The 18,573-nt window shown below is 34.9% G+C and overlaps 1 protein-coding gene across 1 annotated transcript; it reads right to left on the reverse strand.

Annotated features, from left to right (window-relative positions):
- Positions 1–6,023: 6,023 nt before the first annotated feature.
- On the reverse strand, positions 6,024–17,024 carry LOC132059448 (uncharacterized). The gene is made up of 10 exons (XM_059452068.1): positions 16,853–17,024; positions 14,260–14,389; positions 13,886–14,024; positions 13,599–13,811; positions 13,380–13,518; positions 7,230–7,380; positions 7,052–7,161; positions 6,878–6,975; positions 6,691–6,760; positions 6,024–6,436 (listed from the first exon to the last, which is right to left on the reverse strand). The coding sequence occupies exons 1-10, from the start codon at positions 16,943–16,945 to the stop codon at positions 6,347–6,349; spliced, it is 1,233 nt and encodes a 410-aa protein (XP_059308051.1). The 5' UTR covers positions 16,946–17,024; the 3' UTR covers positions 6,024–6,346.
- Between the last annotated feature and the right edge of the window lie 1,549 nt (positions 17,025–18,573).

Below are 18,573 nucleotides of genomic sequence, written 5' to 3' on the forward strand. Positions count from 1 at the left end.
GCAAATAATCTTTTAGTAAAATACTTATTATTTTTGTATTTAGTTAGTTAATTTTTGGTCTATTGGTTGTTTAGGGATTGCTTACTTGCACCTGCTATTTACGCGATTAGAATTATAATTAATTAGTTTAGCTATAATATATTTTTTTTAGTTACAAATAAGAATAAAAGTAAAAATATTCTATCATTTAATATAAATATTTTAAGTATATTTATTTTGTAAAATATTCATATACAACGCGTATGTCTTACATGTGTTTGCTTGATGCAAGAATTGAATGGTTCCAACGATTTCTTAGATCGATCCCACGGCCCAGAGACGTCGACTAATCCTGTTATTGGATCAGGTTAAGTTTCAAGCTTTCGATAGGTGAAAATAGTCAGAATTCTCGTTGTTTATTACACTTTTCACTGCATAATATATATATATATATATATATATATATATATATATATGTCATTATTCCCACCATCCATTGAAAGACTTTCATTATAGCGACTCAAAGAGATCATCTGATTGTGTACTCAAGACAATCGGATGTTATTTCAGCTATTAAAAGAAAAAGAAAAAAAAATTCTCCCACCAAGCATCACCTGTGTCTAAAGATATTTAGGTCCCATTTGGACATCGTTTGAAATAATGTTTGGACGTACGATACGTTGGAAATATTTTAAGTGAGCATAATTTGCATTTATACAAATCATAAAAGAGGTAATAAGACAAATGTAAAATCTATTAAAACGTTACTCGAGTCTAAGTAAATAATCTTACCAAATAAGCAAGTCATGGTAAACGAGGTCATATAACAAAATTAATACACTAATTCATATCATCATCATCGTATCGTCATGTCATCATAAAATTAATACTAGAAGACTTTTCTAAAAATACATAGCATCAATTGATCAAATTTTAGTTCAACAAATAAAATTAAACTATGGGTCTTTTTTTACAAATTTAAAAGGTTGGTAGACAAAATAAATAAAATTTGGTGGAAGTTAATGAGATTGGTAAATGATTGATGGGGGTAATTGTTAAAAAGTTAGAGATTACCATGTTATAGAATCTTTTTTTACAAAATATAAATTTATAGATTAAATTTTATATTTAAAAAAAAAGAAACCGTGGTTTAAGGATGCCACGTCAAGAAGCAAATATGAATCATAAACATGGATGATTTGGGGTTTACAAATCATGTCAAACCTTAACGGTAAAAACGTACGAAAGAAAAAGAGTAAGCTTTTTACATACCTCGTCCTGGTAATCCAAACTTAAGCTCCCGCTTCTCAAGATCTACAATAACGGGCCGTTGACACCAAACATTAATGCTATAAGCACTTAGGAATCCAATTTAAAATTCGTAAATTTGACCAAACGCCTACTTATTGAATCTTCAAACAAAAAAAAAAAAAAAAAAAAAAAAAAGGGTCTATAAGAAGTTCTGCTGATACAACATGTTCAACCAAAACTAATACTCCAAGTATTTTGGAATAGTTTAACTTCTTGCACAACTTTAGCACTTCTTTGAATGCTTCTTCCCTACCCATTTTTTTTTTTAACAGACTTCTTTGAATAATTCTTTTAACCTCATTTAACACATACTATACACAATTAAGCTTATAGGACAATGATGAACCGGATGTGTTGGGGACTCGCTTGGTAAGGTTAAAGGTATGCCCAACCCCAAGTGCTACATTTAGGAGGCTTGACAAAAATTTCGCTTTTTTAACCCCAAATTTTCCTTAATATTTCCAAACAAGTAAATGAAACAAAACGAAAAAAAGTCCTCTTTGAGCTTTGCTAACTCTCTTTAAAATATTACCAGGATATAACATAAGTGTCTTTTTTTTTTTTTTTTTAAATGGTTGGTGTTAAAACAGACACATAAGAACCATGTGTAAATATTAGGTAAAAATAAAAATAAAAAAGTAATTAAATTCTATCTTATTTTAAAATATAAATATTTTAAGTATATTTATTTTAGTAAACATAACAAATAAATGACATAGTGGAATTTGATTTGATTGTTGGTTTGGTGTTGAAAAAAAAAAAAACTAATGGTTTACGTTTGGAATTCATTATTGACTTAAAAAGATCTTTGGAAATTATATGAATATTGTTTGATTTTTTATACTTTTTTTGGACATTATTAATTTGCACTATTTTTTTATATATATATATATATATATATATATATATATATATTTGTTCAAAACACGATTAATATATATTTATTTGTAATGTATCTAAAATTTATTAATGTTTCTTAAATTTTTTTTTAACATTATATTTTTTTTAATATAGGGTTAATTTTTTAATATCTATTATCATTCTTTTTTTTTTCTTCCTTTTTTTTTTTTTTTTTTTTTTGTATTATTCAAGACCCTTTTTTTTTGAACTTAGAATTAAAATGCTTTATATGGTTTCTTCTTTTTTTATATTTTTATTTTTTAAAGTCTAAACCAAACCAGACTATTTTTTACGTATAATATATATATATATATATATTCAAAAAGATTAATATAACGTTGTATTAAAACTTTATTATATTAGTGTTTTCTTACGAATACTACTTTTTTTTTTTTTTTAACAATATGGGATTCACTTTTTTTTTTATATTTTCGATTTTGTAATACGGGATATATTGGATGGTTTCTAGCCCACTTTTTTACTTTTTTTTTTTTTTAATATTGGTTGGTGTTAATATCACACTTTTTTTTTTGCTATATATATATATATATATATATATATAAGTTAATATTTTTTTTGTCATGTAACTTTATTATATTAGTGTTTTCTACGAATACAAAGTTTACACTTTTTTTTTTTTTATATGAGCATGACTAGATACTTTTTTTTTAGATTATGGTCATCGTTTTTTTTTTAATATTGGTTGGTGTTTTTTTAATTAGTTATTTATTTTAATATTGGTTATGTTAATAGCTTTTTTTTTTTTTTTTTGTTTAATATTTTAACCATGCTTCTATATAGTAGTAATTTTTATGTTTTGGTCTTCCTTTATCTGGTGATGCTACTAGGTGATACAAAGCAAATAATCTTTTAGATGTATTTAGTTAGTTAATTTGGTCTATTGGTTGTTTGGGGATTGCTTACTTGCACCGGCTAGTTACGCCAAATTAATTAGTTTAACTATAAGAGTTACAAATTAAAGTAAAAATATCTATCATTTAATCATGATTAAGTGTAAAATATTCATATACAACGCGTATGTCTTACATGTGTTTGCTTGATGCAAGAATTGAATGGTTCCAACGATTTCTTAGATCGATCCCACGGCCCAGAGACGTCGACTAATCCTGTTATTGGATCAGGTTAAGTTTCAAGCTTTCGATAGGTGAAAAAAGTCAGAATTCTCGTTGTTTATTACACTTTTCACTGTTATAAAAGTATGAAAACTGTCATTATTCCCACCATCCGTTGAAAGACTTTCATTATTGGTGATTGGTTCAAGACAATCGGATGTTGTATAAATTAAAAAAAAAAAAAAAAAAAAAAAAAAAAAAAAAAAAAAAAAAAAATCTCCGCCGCATCACCTGTGTCTAAAGATATTTGTCCTAAGCTTTGGGACGTCGTTTAAATCATATTTGATGTTTAAAATTTTTTATAATATAAAAACCAACCTTTAAAAACTATCCAAACATTGTACATCAATCTTACTAAATACATTTCTACCAATGTCAAAATTATGTTGTCTAAAAATACAACATCAATTGATGCTTTAAACTATGGGTCTTTTTTTACAAATTTAAAAGGTTGGTAGACATAACAAAATTTAGTGGAAGTTAATACAGAAATGATTAATGGGGTAATTGTTAAAAATATCTACCAAACACATGGGTTTTTTTACAAAATATAAAAAATTAAATTTTATATATAAGATATTTTATATATTTTTATTTTGGATGATTTGTTTCAAACACCCATGTCCAAACACTGATTCTATGGTTTTAAAATTCAGGCCAAACGCCTACTTATTGAAGTGAAAAAAAAAAAAGAAGGTCTATAAGAAGTTCTGCTGATACAACATGTTCAACCAAAACTAATACTCCAAGTATTTTGGAATAGTTTAACTTCTTGCACAACTGTGGCACTTCTTTGAATGCTTCTTCCCTCCCCCCCTTTTTTTTTTTTTGAGAAAATAACAGACTTCTTTGAATAATTCTTTTAACCTCATTTAACACATACTATACACAATTATTTTGATGAACCGGATGTGTTGGGGACTCGCTCAGAGAACTAACGATTTGTTTTAGCGCTTGTTGAAAACAATTAAATTAAACGATTGTTTTCGATCAGAAATGCACAGAGACATTAAGAACCATGTGTAAATACATTTCTACCATGTAATTATGTTGTCTGAAAATGAGAATTAGAAGGTTTCAAACGATTTGTTTTAGTGATTATTGCTGATGTTTTCGATCGTATAACGCCCGTTACAACTAAGTGGAAAGAATCTTAGTTATTGTTAGTACCTTTCCAACATAGGCGAAATGTTTATATTTCAACCAAAATAATGAAAATCAAACTGATACTTTAGAAATTTTCAAACCAATCCTTGAACGGGACACATAAGCATTCTGTTCAAATAAAACATCATCGAATCTGAAATCAATAGTGACACACAATAAATACCATAGAGGAAATCACTATTATACAAAATGTAAAAAAATAAAAAAATAAAAAAGTAGTAGTTTCAAGAAGAGAAACAATAAGATGTTACTGCTTGAGAAGATGAAAGTAAAGCAAACAGCTGACATTAACTTGACGCCCTTGGAGACTTGTACAGAGCATCTTATACTATATAGTGTGAGGGTCAGTTACACGTTTGCAGCGAGTGGCGAAGGTGCAATGATCTGCCTTAAGGTTCTTATGATTGATGCAACTACCAATAATGAGTTCGTTACATATGGCTGATCGCTGAAGGGACCGAGTGGTTACATGAGGATATTTTTTAAGCATAGTATTTGTTTCTGATTCCATCAGGAATTCATCGACATGATCTGCAAGGCAATCGCCTATGCTGCTCGTGCCATTACATTCTTGGCTACTACCCGCAACTTTCAACAAGACGATGGTTAGCAGTAGAAGAAAGACTGTCTTGTACTGTTCTCTTCCCATCTCTCCAATGTATAATTCCTTGTTTAATTTGTTTTTCAAGAATTGATTGGAAGAGTAACTATACCCTTTCTCTCTTTGGTTTTGTTTAAATAAGTAGATGAGAGCTGATACAATTAATGCACACCCTCTATTCTCGATGGGATAAGAAATGAATGGACACCCTTCTTCTTTAGTTGACTTGACGGTCTTTGTTTGTACTATCTCCTAGTCCTACTTAAATTAATGGAAACCTCAGCATCCACTAGCCATGACTGGTCATCCTCAACCACCTAACGGTGCTGTCTAAATAAAAGCATAGCCGATTGGACTAAAAAAAAAACAAAAAAAATTATCTTTGTGCATATATAACGATTAACCGGCTGACAATAAATCATAAAATCACCTCTGTAATAGCCGTGGACCTCTTTAACCTTTGACCCATGGGTCAGGAATAGTTCTGACGTTCTTAACAAAATTTATTGGTAATTCTTTGAATACAGTTTTGACATCATTCAACACACACTGTAATTAGTTTCACAATTGAAATTACAGGATAATGATGACTCGAATTTGAGGAACTCGCATAAGGTAAAACTTATGATGATTCACAACTGCTTTACTTAAACGAGTCTTGACAAAAACATTGAAAATGAGTGACTTATTCCTTAAATAATAAAACTACAACTCATCCGTGCATTAAAAACATTCGTGATTACTTTAACACGTCGTGAAGCTTTTTTGACCGAACTTATATTATGCAGAAAGAAGTGTTTTGTTTCAGAGAGTATATGCAAAAACAAACAAATGAAATTAGAAAAATTATTCGGAGTGAATCACCTGACCACATCCACCACAGAACTGCCTTAAGCAAGTCTTTGAAAAGTAACCGCCTCTAAGCCAGAGAATAGGAAAATAGACACTGGAAGGATTATTCTGCTACGGATATTACCCTTACAAGTGAAACCGTATGACAAAAAGTTACCTATTTCCAAATACTGGAATCAACTTAATAGTACAAAGTGAAAATCATCATCACATAGAGAACAGCCCAAAATCTTGACGGACAAAAGAAAAATTGCTACTTTAAGTTAACAAATAGCATATGTTTGCCCAGATAAAAAAAAATGACCAAAAATTTCAACCTAAGAGATATGAGCAATTTCTCCCATGTAGTCCCAATTAAATCCAATCTCTAAAATTAAAAAGAGACTGCCACAAAGAACCAAATTCAGCGGATCGCTAATCCTTGCACTGCCTGTGTGCTATCTTCTGTAATCTTGTTGGCTTGAACTGTGCTGATAACACCCGCAATGTTTCCCTGTAAAGAGTTGACAATAATCAAAATCCGCACAAGACCCATTACAAATAAGAATGAAAATGAAGGAGCATCTAAATAGATGAAGTGTTAGCATGGAACCAATGTGTTGCAATAATTTGTGTCTTGGGCAGAAGAAATGTAAGAGCAAGCTTTGGAGGCGTTTGGGGGGGGGGGGGGGGTGTAACACCTCTAACAGGTTGTACAAATCAGATCGATTATTATTCGCACTAGGTTGGATGAAAAAAATTATTTACCCTCCATGTCACTAGTTTTGCGCGGAGCTCTTGCCACTGATGCAGCCCAAACATACGCTCCATACATCGGCTGCACAATGACACAACCAATGAACAATCGATACACATAACAAATCACAGGGAAAAAATTAACAGAATTCTCCAGCTGAAGCAGAATGTAAAGGAAGGCTGACTACAGAAAGCACACCTCACTAGTACTACTTGATTCATTTGATCAATCTTGCAGTCGAGTAACTTAGCTGTAATTGCCTTAACAACCCAAGATTCTACCTCAGAGTCATCAATCTGAAAAAAGCAAAAGACCAAATGAGCTACATCCAGAGCAGAAACATCAACAAACAAAATAAGACAAGAAATATACCCGCAATGCCTCCTTGATGACAGAATAAGGAATTTGACTAGATTCACTCAAGCCAAGATCTACCAACGACATCAACCTCATCTTTGATATACAGTCATCATGGATAAGTCCTACAACATTAACCAGAAGTTTCAGGCCATAAAGCCCTTCCAAATTAATACAAAGGTAAGTACATTACCATAGCTCTTTAATAGTGCTGAATTTGTTGCCTCGAAATCCAGGTAAGTATCCAGCCTCTGAGTGAGAAAGATCTTCAGAAGTTGATATACCGAAGCATATTTAGCATCTTTCTCCAATTGGGCTATAGCAGGCATATCTAGCAAGTCACACTGCCATATTGGAAAGACAGAAGTCAACTATGGAACATAAGTGCGCATGAGGCACATTCTTTCATTGTTAAAAAAAGGCCAGCCCGGTGCACTATGCTCCGGCTATGCGCGGGGTCCGGGGAAGGGCCGGACCACAAGGATCTTCAATCTGATCATATAGTGGTTGATACGATCCCGAGGAGCACACGACTCAAATAGAGCGTATGACGTATGGATGATTAATTGATCGTGTGGAGTGAAGATAAGATGGATGGGACGATGGTGGCTAGCCATGCAAAGAGGCTATTCTCAAAATTCAAGTCATCATCCTTAAAGAAGACTACCAAACAAGGCCCTTACTTCATAAAGGGTATTTTTGTAATAACTAGCTTAGTATTCTTTAGCATAGTAGTATAAATACTGCACTTAGTTATTTCATTACTTAGATTATCTTGAATTGATATGAATACTCTAAATTGAGTGATAGTTTGTGTGGTAGTTTAGTGTAGTGCTAATCTAGTGATTAGTGAGAGTGATAGTTAATTATGGTGGATTCCATTGTTGGCTATTGAACCCATTTTCTATTGATTTCATGAAAAGTTATTCATTTGTGGATATCAATTGAATTTCTCTTGCCTTGATTTCAAATAGTATAGGTTCTCTTAGGTTGAATTCAATTGGGAGGGTTTGGATTTCATATATCCAAGTTTGCCCATAAATCCAATTCTAATTTGGTCTTGCTTCTATCCCTCTATCCTCATCCCAATTTCTTGTTATTTTGGTTTCTACGTATTAGTTGTTTGAATCCGTGTCTTCCACCAGCCGAATTGTTATCATTTGGTATCCGAATTGTTATCATTTGGTATCAGAGCTTGGTAGAAGAGTTGTTCCATCAACTCTTCAAGAAAATTAAAAAAAAAATGTATAGAAAAACCCCAAAAAAAATGGTTGTTGTTTGTTGGATTTGAGGTTAGAATTGAGTTTATTGAAGTGAAAAACCCCCCAAATCCGAAGTTTGAAGTTGTTTGGAGGTGTTTTGAAGGTTTTACCATTAAAGGACCTTCAAAACCTGAAGAACACAAAAGTGGGTCTAGTGATTTAGTGATTAGCTACTTTGTATTAGGGTTTGTTCTCCAAGTCAAGGGGAGCTTAAATCCGAAATTTGGTGCAAAAACAAGTTGATTTGAGGTGGATTGGAAACTTGGGTGTTCATAAGAACCTTCATATCTTCATCTTGCCCAAAAAAAAAAAAAAAAAAAAAAAAAAAAAAACCTAAAGAGAGTGTTTGATCCAAAGTTGTGAAAAGGTGTTTGTTCGCCCAAAAGAGCAAATACTAGGTTGTGTGGGGCCAAACAAGTCAAAAGAAATCAAAAAAAAAAAAAAAGTGGATTAGTACAACTACGGCCCCGTGAAGCAGCCACGTAGCTGAAGCAAAAAAAATTCACATTCTGGAAGTGGCCACGTGCAAGGACGTGGGCCACGTAGTGGAGCCTTCTCCGCCACGTAGCCAAGCCTTCTCACCCACGTACCCAACCTTTTCACCCACGTACCCTCAAAAAGCCACCCACGTACCCCAAACAACCACCACGTGGCCCAAAAGCCACACACGTACACTCAAAAAGCCACCCACACACCCCAAAACACCACACACGTACCCCAAAATCACAAACGTAAAGGTGTGTTCCGAATTTCAATTTTCTTTTCATCTTTTCTCAACTTCTTTTATTCTCTAAACTAATTAACAACGGGTAATCGTTCTTACTTGATTGTTAACTAGTTCTTCAGTCCGAATTCTTTTCGTACCAATTCTTTCAAGCGTTTTTCGTTTTAACCTCGTTGAAACTTCTTTGGCTCTTTCCATTAGTTTTTGGGGTCATCCGTCTTTCAATTAACAAGAATCTATTCTTCCACAAAGATTAGCAACATTGTGAATTGATTTGGATTAGGTTCATTGCCAACTTCGGAAGAAGCTCTAGGTTGAGTGGTAAGCTTAAGTGCAAATACAAGTGACGTGAGTAACTTTACTACTAATCTTGTTTGCTCGTTTTGTACATACAGGAAGAGGAGTCATAAGGAAGAGATATAAGGATGTCATCTATAGCCTCGGAATTTTGTGGTAATGTTATGGGATGTTATGCCCCTAGTTATGGAGGGTATGACTATGATAATAATGGAGGTTATGATTATGAAGGTGAGCATAACTACTCCTACGATGATTATGAAGAATCCTATGGTGAAGAAGAAAGATATGAAGGTTCTCATACTACACACCATGGATATGAAGGCGACTTGAGGAGGGAAGTATTGATAGGTAATGGAAGTAGAAGAAATGTAAGGTCTCAAGTAAGAAATGACCCAAAGAGGCGAATTCTTGAGACGAAAGTAAATCTACTTGGTAGTGGCAGGTATGTCCTTGTGCTAGATGATAGTAGTTATGGCAACTACCTTGCCCCTCAAGCGGTTGAAGAATTGGGTATAGAATGTGTGATAAAACAAGACCCTTACTATGATCAAAGAGGGTACTTTGTTGATAGGAGCGCAAAGGTGTTCTTTACCCATGGCAAATATCAAGGACATTGGTGTGATGTGCTTCCCCTAGACAATTGCCACTTGTGTTTGGGAAATCCTTAGTTCCAAGAACATAAGGTTTCATATGGGCAAGAATGGTATAAGTATGTAGTGGACAAGCAATGGAGACTTCTCTTTCCACCCATACTTCCTAAAAATGAAGCAATTTCACATGAACCCCGTCCTATGGTGAGCCCAATCTATCAACATGGGAGAAGAATTTAGAAGAGCTTCACCCAATGATGAAACGCTTACGCAAGGTACAACAAATGAAGGAGGAGAAATCCAATCCTTGTGAAGGGAAGGGGAAGATTGAAGTGGAGGGTTTCCCAACCCCAAAGAAGTACTTGTACTTGTCAACTCGGCAGAAATTGAGAGAGAAAAGATTGAAAGGAGTAAGGGAGTGAGAAGTGACAACTCTAGAATGGAAAAATGAGAGGTGGTGAGGAGTGATGTGACGGAGTTGTCACGACCCTTGAGGGAGTTGTCACGACCTCATTCTAACTCTTATAACTTTTCTTTCTTCTCTAGTTGTTTCAATGATGGTGCAAGTATTCTTGGAAGCAAACCGAATGATGAACCTCAAACTTTGAGGGTTCATGAGGTAGTTAAGAGCTTCCCGAAGGAGCAAATGGGCTCCCAAGTTGAGAACCACAGTAAAGAAGATACTTTGTGTGCACTTCAAGGTAAAATACCTAAACTTAACGCCCCCAAATGATGTGAATGATCATGTTGTTGAATTGAGTGTGAGTGAAAACTTGTCTTTATGTGAGCTTAATGATTCTTTACCATGTGATGAGCTTAGTCCTTTAAAGATTGTTGACAACGTTGTTGATATGGGTGATCAGCCGGTAGTTAATCCTATTGATGACGAAATTGATTCTTCTTGTAGAGATCGATTTGTGTCCCTAGTGTTGACCACCAGTGATGCTATGTTAGTACGTTGTCATGTGATATGATAGCTCGCCCATTTTAGTTAGCGATGACTGGAGTTGATTCTTACAGCAAGATCGATTTGCGTCCGACTAGTGCGGATACTTGTGTTAATCAATTTGTTTGCCATGATAATCCTTTAATTGAGGAACACTTGTGATGTCTTAATGAGCACCGATTTAGTGATGATATTGATGTAGTTGATCATGTGAATAGTCATGTGAATGAAAATGCTTTGAAAGATAACATTTGTCTTTTTGAGAATGAGATTGCATGCTTTGACTCTTCATTGTTCATTGAATCTTTTTCCTTTAAAGATAAAGTCTTATTTGATATTGACATGACTTGTGGAAATGAAGTACCTAGTGGGATGTATGGTAATGTTGAGCACGTAGTTTCCTTCGGAGGCTATAATGTGTTTTGTAACCCACTATGGGATGATGAAGAGCTTAGTCTTGACGACGATAGCAAGGGTGGGTAAGGTTAACGACACCGTCCCAGATGACGAAGAGTCATCTTGATGGCTTGTGACTTGATGGACACGTTGAATTTGGAAAATGCTTAGAAAGTGATGAGTGCTCTTTAAAGAAAGAGAGGGATTTGAAAGGAAAAGAGCACAACTTCTTGGAAGGGACTATGCTAGATCTTACAACCTTGGGGTGAGGAGATGCTTTTCCTTGACAGCATAGGTTGATGAGCCTAAAGGTAAAACTCTCTCTCTTGATAAGCTTGGTTATTTGACTAACTTGTTTATGAAGTTTTATCAAAGAAAGTCTTGAAGATAAAGACCGTTTGAGGAGACCTCGTTGGACTACGCTTTGGTATGAAATCGCATCTTGTACTTCGTTGAGGACGGTATGTATTCGTGGCTCATGCTTTATTCTTGGGTTTCTAAAGCCATGGAGTAACTTCTTTTATGTTATGAGTATAGTAGTAGCAAACTTATCCATTCGTATGATTAACTTTCCTAGTGTCACTACTTGATTTCATGTTGGGCTTGCATGGGGAATGTGAGCAAAATAGTGTGGGTGATACCTTTGTATTTGACCCCGGTGTTGACGTAGGCGTGATTCCTTTCTTGAGATGGGCTAGTGTGATGATTAGACCCTTGACTTGGATTGGGCTCGTTTGTGAAATTGCACTTAGCCATGTGGAATGTCACTTGTTTCTTGACTTGAGGAGAGATATGTACTTCTTGATTCTTTGGGGCCTAGGGCCAATGAGAACTTGAATGATTGTTTTCCTAGGTGCATTGGTTCCTTCGATTTGCCACTTTGTTCCGTTGTCTTGAATAGCGAAGTGTGCTTGCGTTATTTGGATACGTGTTCTTCACAGATCCGTATGATGCTTGATTATATCGTAAGAGAGAACGTTTAGTGTGTGTTGGTTGCATGTTATGCTTACTTTAGGTATTATCATTTGTCTTATGATAATGACCTTGTTTGTTTTCTGAGAGGGTATATACTCATTCTCTTCTACATTTTGCAAGGTAATTCGAGGACGAATCCTTTTGAAGAAGGGGAGGATAATACGATCCCGAGGAGCACACGACTCAAATCGAGCGTATAACGTATGGATGATTGTTTGGTCGTGTGAACTGTGGAGTGAAGATAAGATGGATGGAACGATGGTGGCTAGCCATGCAAAGAGGCTATTCTCGAAATTCAAGTCATCATCCCTAAAGAAGACTACCAAACAAGCCACTTCGTTGGGGTATTTTTGTAATAACTAGTTTAGTCTTGCTAGCATAGTAGTATAAATACTACACTTAGTTATTTCATTACTTAGATTATGTTGAATTGATATGAATACTCTAAATTGAGTGATAGTTTGTGTGGTAGTTTAGTGTATTCTAATCTAGTGAATAGTGAGAGTGATAGTTAATTATGGTGGATTCCATGGTTGGCTATTGAACCCATTTTCCATTAATTTCATAAAGAGTTATTCATTTGTGGATATCAATTGAATTTCTCTTGCCTTGATTTCAAATAATATAGGTTCTCTTAGGTAGAATTCAATTGGGAGGGTTTGGATTTCATATATCCAAGTTTGCCCATAAATCAATCCTAATTGGGTCTTGCTTCCCTCTATTCTCATCTCCCAATTTCTTGATTCTACTTTGATTTCTTGTTATTTTAGTTTCCGCATATTTATTGTTTGAATCCGTGCCTTCCACAAGCCAGATCATTATCAATGGTCTAATTTACAGTACCAGAACCTAATTTTTTTTCTATAAGCTTTACTTCCTCTCACAGCAGCCAAGCAACAGCCAAAAGATATAACATTGTAATATACTAGCCATGTCATTCAAGCAAGCACTCAGCTTAACTGTGACACGTGGAGTGGTGATACGGATACCACAGAACACAATTGCATTAACATGCTGTGGGCAGCTTTTCTTTTGTGTTTTTATTTTTGGATAAGTCTACGTGTGCTGTTTTTTCAATTTAAGTAAGTCACAAACCTATTGTCCATTTCAGTTATCTGTAGTGGGAGTTCACTTTTTAATATAAAAATACCTTAAACATATCAGCTGATCTGACAAAATCGATAATTGCGTGAGCAGCTTCTTCCTTAGCCTCATTCATGGTAGAAGCATCTTCAGCCGAAAAGGTTTCCAGATACTTAGTTAGAAACATGAAAGAATCCTTTGTAGAGCTGCAAATACGCACGACTATGAGAGAAAGGCATCGTCATCAACATAAATGGTCCAAAAACAGAAGTCCCTCCCCTCTTACCCCTTGTTATCCTTCAAAACGTTGGAGATTGCAAGAAAGAGCTCTCTCTGATCTTTGACTCCAAGATTCCATTCCTTCAAGAAGTTATCCATCTTTTTGACCGATGGCAAAATATGTTCAGTGACCTTTCCATGACTGGCCAAATTCAGGGACTTCAAGTAAACGAAGAAACGGCTGTATGGATTCTCCAACAGGTTATAGAGATTGAACAAGCTGAAAAGAGAGAAAATGTGATGAGACAAAAAAAAAAATGAGGCAATCGAACCGATTAACACAAAGTGAGATACATTTTCAAGCGCAATGCGGGTTTATCATTGGGTTGTTGAATGATTTTAGTGGACATGAGCTCTGCCATCTCATGTACTTGGTCCAAGCTCTCAGGCTTCTTGACAAGGTTGCAAATGATGGTGAAAATGCACTCAAGATCTGAGCAGGAGCCAATTAAAGCATATTAGGTAATACGAAAGAAGAAAAAAAAAAAGGGAAAACAGAAAAAAGGAAGAAAAAGATAAGATGACAATTGACACTAACTGGCTAAAAAATCAGACAATCAAAGCATTACTTTTACATGGATGAAAGAAGAAAGCCCCTGAGTCTGGAAAAGTCCAAGATGTATCATTTAACAGCAGTTGATTAGAATGAGGCACAGATGCAGTTTTACCTTTTTCAGAAGCTTTAGAGAATATTAAATCTGCAGAAGTGAGCATCAGCGAAGCCAAATCCAACCACCTTCCTTCAATCATGCATTCCTGGGCCTCCACACACAATCTATTGACCTGAGGCTCTGCAATCTGTAAATGGATCACCGATTTAGAACTTGTACAACGACCAAAAAGTTCCAATCAAAAATCTTTGACCAATCAGTTAGTATTTAACCATTCCATATACTCTAGCACTTACTGAACCATGCGAGTTCTCTGTTTTTCTTTCTCCTAAATATTTTTAACAGAATACACCAACAAAATAAGTAGTATTTTGGCTAGAATCAGCATATAATATATAAACAATAAACATGACTCCGCATTTGGCATCAGCTTGGGTTGTTGCCACAGAAAGCTTTAATGCTATTGTGATTTTGGACGTTATTTTACATATGACAACAACAACAACAACAACAACCCAGTGAAATCCCACAATGTGAGGTCTTGAGAGGGTGTGCAAGGGACCTTACTCCTACCAAGGTAGTACGGCTGTTTCCGAAAGACCTCGTTCAATAAAGCATAAAAAGGTCGTATAAGGCTAAATTCAAAGCGATATGGAAATGCAAATATATGCAACGACACGATAAAATAGGATAATCAAAGTACAGAAATAAGAGATAATAGCGAAATCAAAGCACAAAAAATTATCGCGATAATGCGACTACTAATAAGGAAAGATAACAAGACTATCTACTAGCCTTCTACCCTAATCTGGGTCCTCCAAACCCTCCTATCTAAGTTCATGTCTTCGGTAAGCTATAATTACGCCATGTCCTGTCTAATCACCTCTCCCCAATACTTCTTCGGCCTACCCCTACCTCTTTTGAAATCATTCATGGCCAACCTCTCACACCTCCGCACTGGGACATCTATGTCTCTCCCTCTTCACATGCCCAAACCATCTCGTCCCGCTTCCCGCATCTTGTCTTCCACCGAGGCCGCTCCCACTCGTCCCGAATAGCCTCATTCCTAATCCTCGTCACTCCCCGGCGTGCCCACACATCCATCTCAACATTCTCATCTCGGCAACTTTCATCTTTTGAACGTGAGAGATAATCGGCCAACACTCCGCCCCCATATAACATGGTGCGTCTAACCACCACTTTGTAGAACTTGCCCTTAAGTTGTGGTGGCACCTTCTTGTCACATAGCACTCCGGAAAAACCCTAAAATTTAGTAAGGAAGACGTTACCAATGTACTTTGACAACCATGACCCACTACACATGTTCAAAAGCTCCATTATATCCAATCTCTAAAAAGGACAAAAGTAGCTGGCAAAACTAAACTGCCATAAATCCTTGCAAAATAACAGGTTTGGAATGTGAAGAAACTACACTTCTGCAGCAGCCTTTACCGACAGATAGAAGTGTTTTTAAGGATTTGATTCATTAACACTGGGGTTAAACGATAAATGCAAAGCTCAAAAGATGATTGGAAACAACAGATCAATCAGATTACAGCTTTCATTTTATTTTTAAGAAAACCATATTAGACATTATGCATCCTAACCAAAAATCAAACAATATATGCTTTCTTATGCATCCTCTATCGCCATTGCATGTACAGTTGGTCAATTGAGGAGTTTGGCCTGGGGACAACCAAACTTCATATCCATATATAAACAACAACAACATACCCAGTGTAATCCCACAAGTGGGGTATGGGGAGGGTGGTGTGTGCGCAGCCTTACCCCTACCTTGTCAAGGTAGATAGGTTATTTCCGATAGACTCTCGGCTCAACTAAAGCATATCAAAATCAGTGAGAAAAGGAAATACCTTAGTGAAGAAACCATGTAGAATATAATGGAGAAATGACCAGTAGCAACACCAAGTACTACGACAACCGAAGCAAAGGAAACAACATGTAATAATAGAATTGACGAATAAGATAGTAAGAGAGTAATAGTAATAATAATACTAAGCGAAACTTGTTAGACTACCTACTAACCTTCTATCCTAATCCTTGACTTCCATACCCTCTTATCTAGGGTCATATCCATATATAAACTCCTCAATAAATTCTTATGAACCCTCTATATTTCATTCCATATCTAAAATTATACTCCATCTGTCCCAATTTATGTGGCACCTTTAGGATTTCAAGATTCAAACGAATTTTTCTTTGACTGTAATTTTTTTTCATGTCTTTTAAATAATTTTTTGAATTATCAATTATTGTAACTTATAGTACCTTCCATGTAGTTTCCAATCAAAAAACTTAAAAGATTTCATGTCCGATGTCTCGGTCAAAATAAAAAAGATTATAACTCTCGAAATCCTGACTATGCCACATAAATTGGCACAGAGAGGGAGTACTGATACTAAAGACAATCAAGAGGATTGACAAACTACAAAAGCCGAGTCAACATTCTTAAAAGTAAATATCATGTAATAATTTCCCATGTAATTAAACTATTTGATGTTTCCTTATCAAAAAAAAGAAACATTCTTAAGAGTAAACATTGAACGCTATTTCTTAGAAAAAAGCAAATTTATGAGAGAATGTATAGTAAATTTAAGTAAAAGAGAGGGTAAAAAGAAAAAGAGAATACCTCGGGGCCGGCGTCAGCCCAGGACAACTCAGCCGTAAAACGGACGACGGAAAGCACGGGATCTTCCTCTGAAGAAGGGACCACCGTCGTCATTTTTCCAACAGAGAGATTGAGAGAGTACAGCAAGCGCAGCAGAGAGCTCTCTTGGTCGGAAGAGAAGAATAAAACCCTAGATTGAGGATAAAAGTTGGAGTATACCCAATTTCACTAAGGGTAATCTAGTAAAAACAATTCTTCTTCAATGCCTTTTTTTTAAGAGAAAATAGTCTAATATCATACTCAGATTAATTATGACGCACTCAATTTTTACGGGCATCTATTACCTCCACAGCATTTTAAAAGTGAAATTTATAACCTCTTACAAAGTCACACCCCAATATGTGTTGCACTGTACCTGACACATGTACATTTTAAAAAAAATTCATTTATTTTCTTATTCTTTTCTTTATTTTTCTCTTTTTCTTTTTCTTTCCTTTATCTTTTTTCCTTCATCTTCCTTAATTAAAACTTATTTTCTTCCTCCATTAACACATATACATTCAATTTCATCATCAATCATACGTATTTTTTCAAGAAATCAACCAACCTATTTTCTTTCTCCATTAACGCACACACATTCAATTTCATCATCAATCATAAATATCTTTTCAAGAAATTAACCAACTCGTATTCTTCCTCCATTAACACACACGCGTTCAACCCATTTTCTTGCATTCAACTCATTTTCTTCCTCCATTAACACACACGCATTGATTTCATCATCAATCGTACATATCTTTTCAAGAAATCGACTATTTGGATTCAAGAATTTCTCTTCCATGAAGTACAACCTTTTTTTCGAAAACCACCAACTTCCGAACGGTGGGGCGGTGGCCGCCGTCGGTGGTGGTGGTGGTGAGTGAGAAGGAGAGGGGGTAAAGAACGAAGGGGGGGGTCGTTAGGCGCGGTGGTGCGAAACGGTGGAGAGAAGGAATGAAGGGAATGGGGGTGGTTGGGCGTGGCGCTACGCCGGCAATGAAGTCCAGCGGCGGCTCTTGATGAAAGAAGAGAGCGAGGGAGTAAAAGTAAAAAATGAGATAGAAAAAAAAAAGGAAAAATTAATTAAAATACATATATTTATGAAAAGATATATTAAAAATAAAATTTTAGTACTTGTTTTTGGTGCTCACTCTCTCAAAGAGAGTAAAACACACTCACTTTGCCACGAAAGCATTTAGGGGGTTATAAATTTCACTTTTAAAATGTTCAGGGGGTAATAGGTCGCAAAGTTGGGTGCGTCATAATTAATCCGAATATACGTTGAAGTGGTTTTTGACTATTTTCTCTTTTTTTAATTGGGGATGGTCAATATGCTTAAGTTCTTTTTTCTTAAAATAAAACCATTCCTAACGCAATTTGAACTTAAAAAACGGAATTCAACTTTAAAAATTAACATATTAGGTGTAATTAACAATAATTAAACTTATAGTTTTGTTATGGAGGACACTAGAAGTACTTTATTTGGTCATTGGTGTAATAAATAAAATTTTCAATTACAGTAATTTAAACACGCTTTATGAATAACCTGAAATGTAATTCTAATTATAACTTTTCATGTATTAAGTTACCAAAATATATTGCATGTATTTTAAGTGAAAGAATATTATGATCTAATAAATTTTGCTTCTTAATTATTTACTTAGAAAAAAAAAATCACACCACAACTTTAATTATATCATATA

Source organism: Lycium ferocissimum, chromosome 6 (genome assembly GCF_029784015.1).
Source record: "Lycium ferocissimum isolate CSIRO_LF1 chromosome 6, AGI_CSIRO_Lferr_CH_V1, whole genome shotgun sequence".
NCBI lineage: Eukaryota > Viridiplantae > Streptophyta > Magnoliopsida > Solanales > Solanaceae > Lycium > Lycium ferocissimum.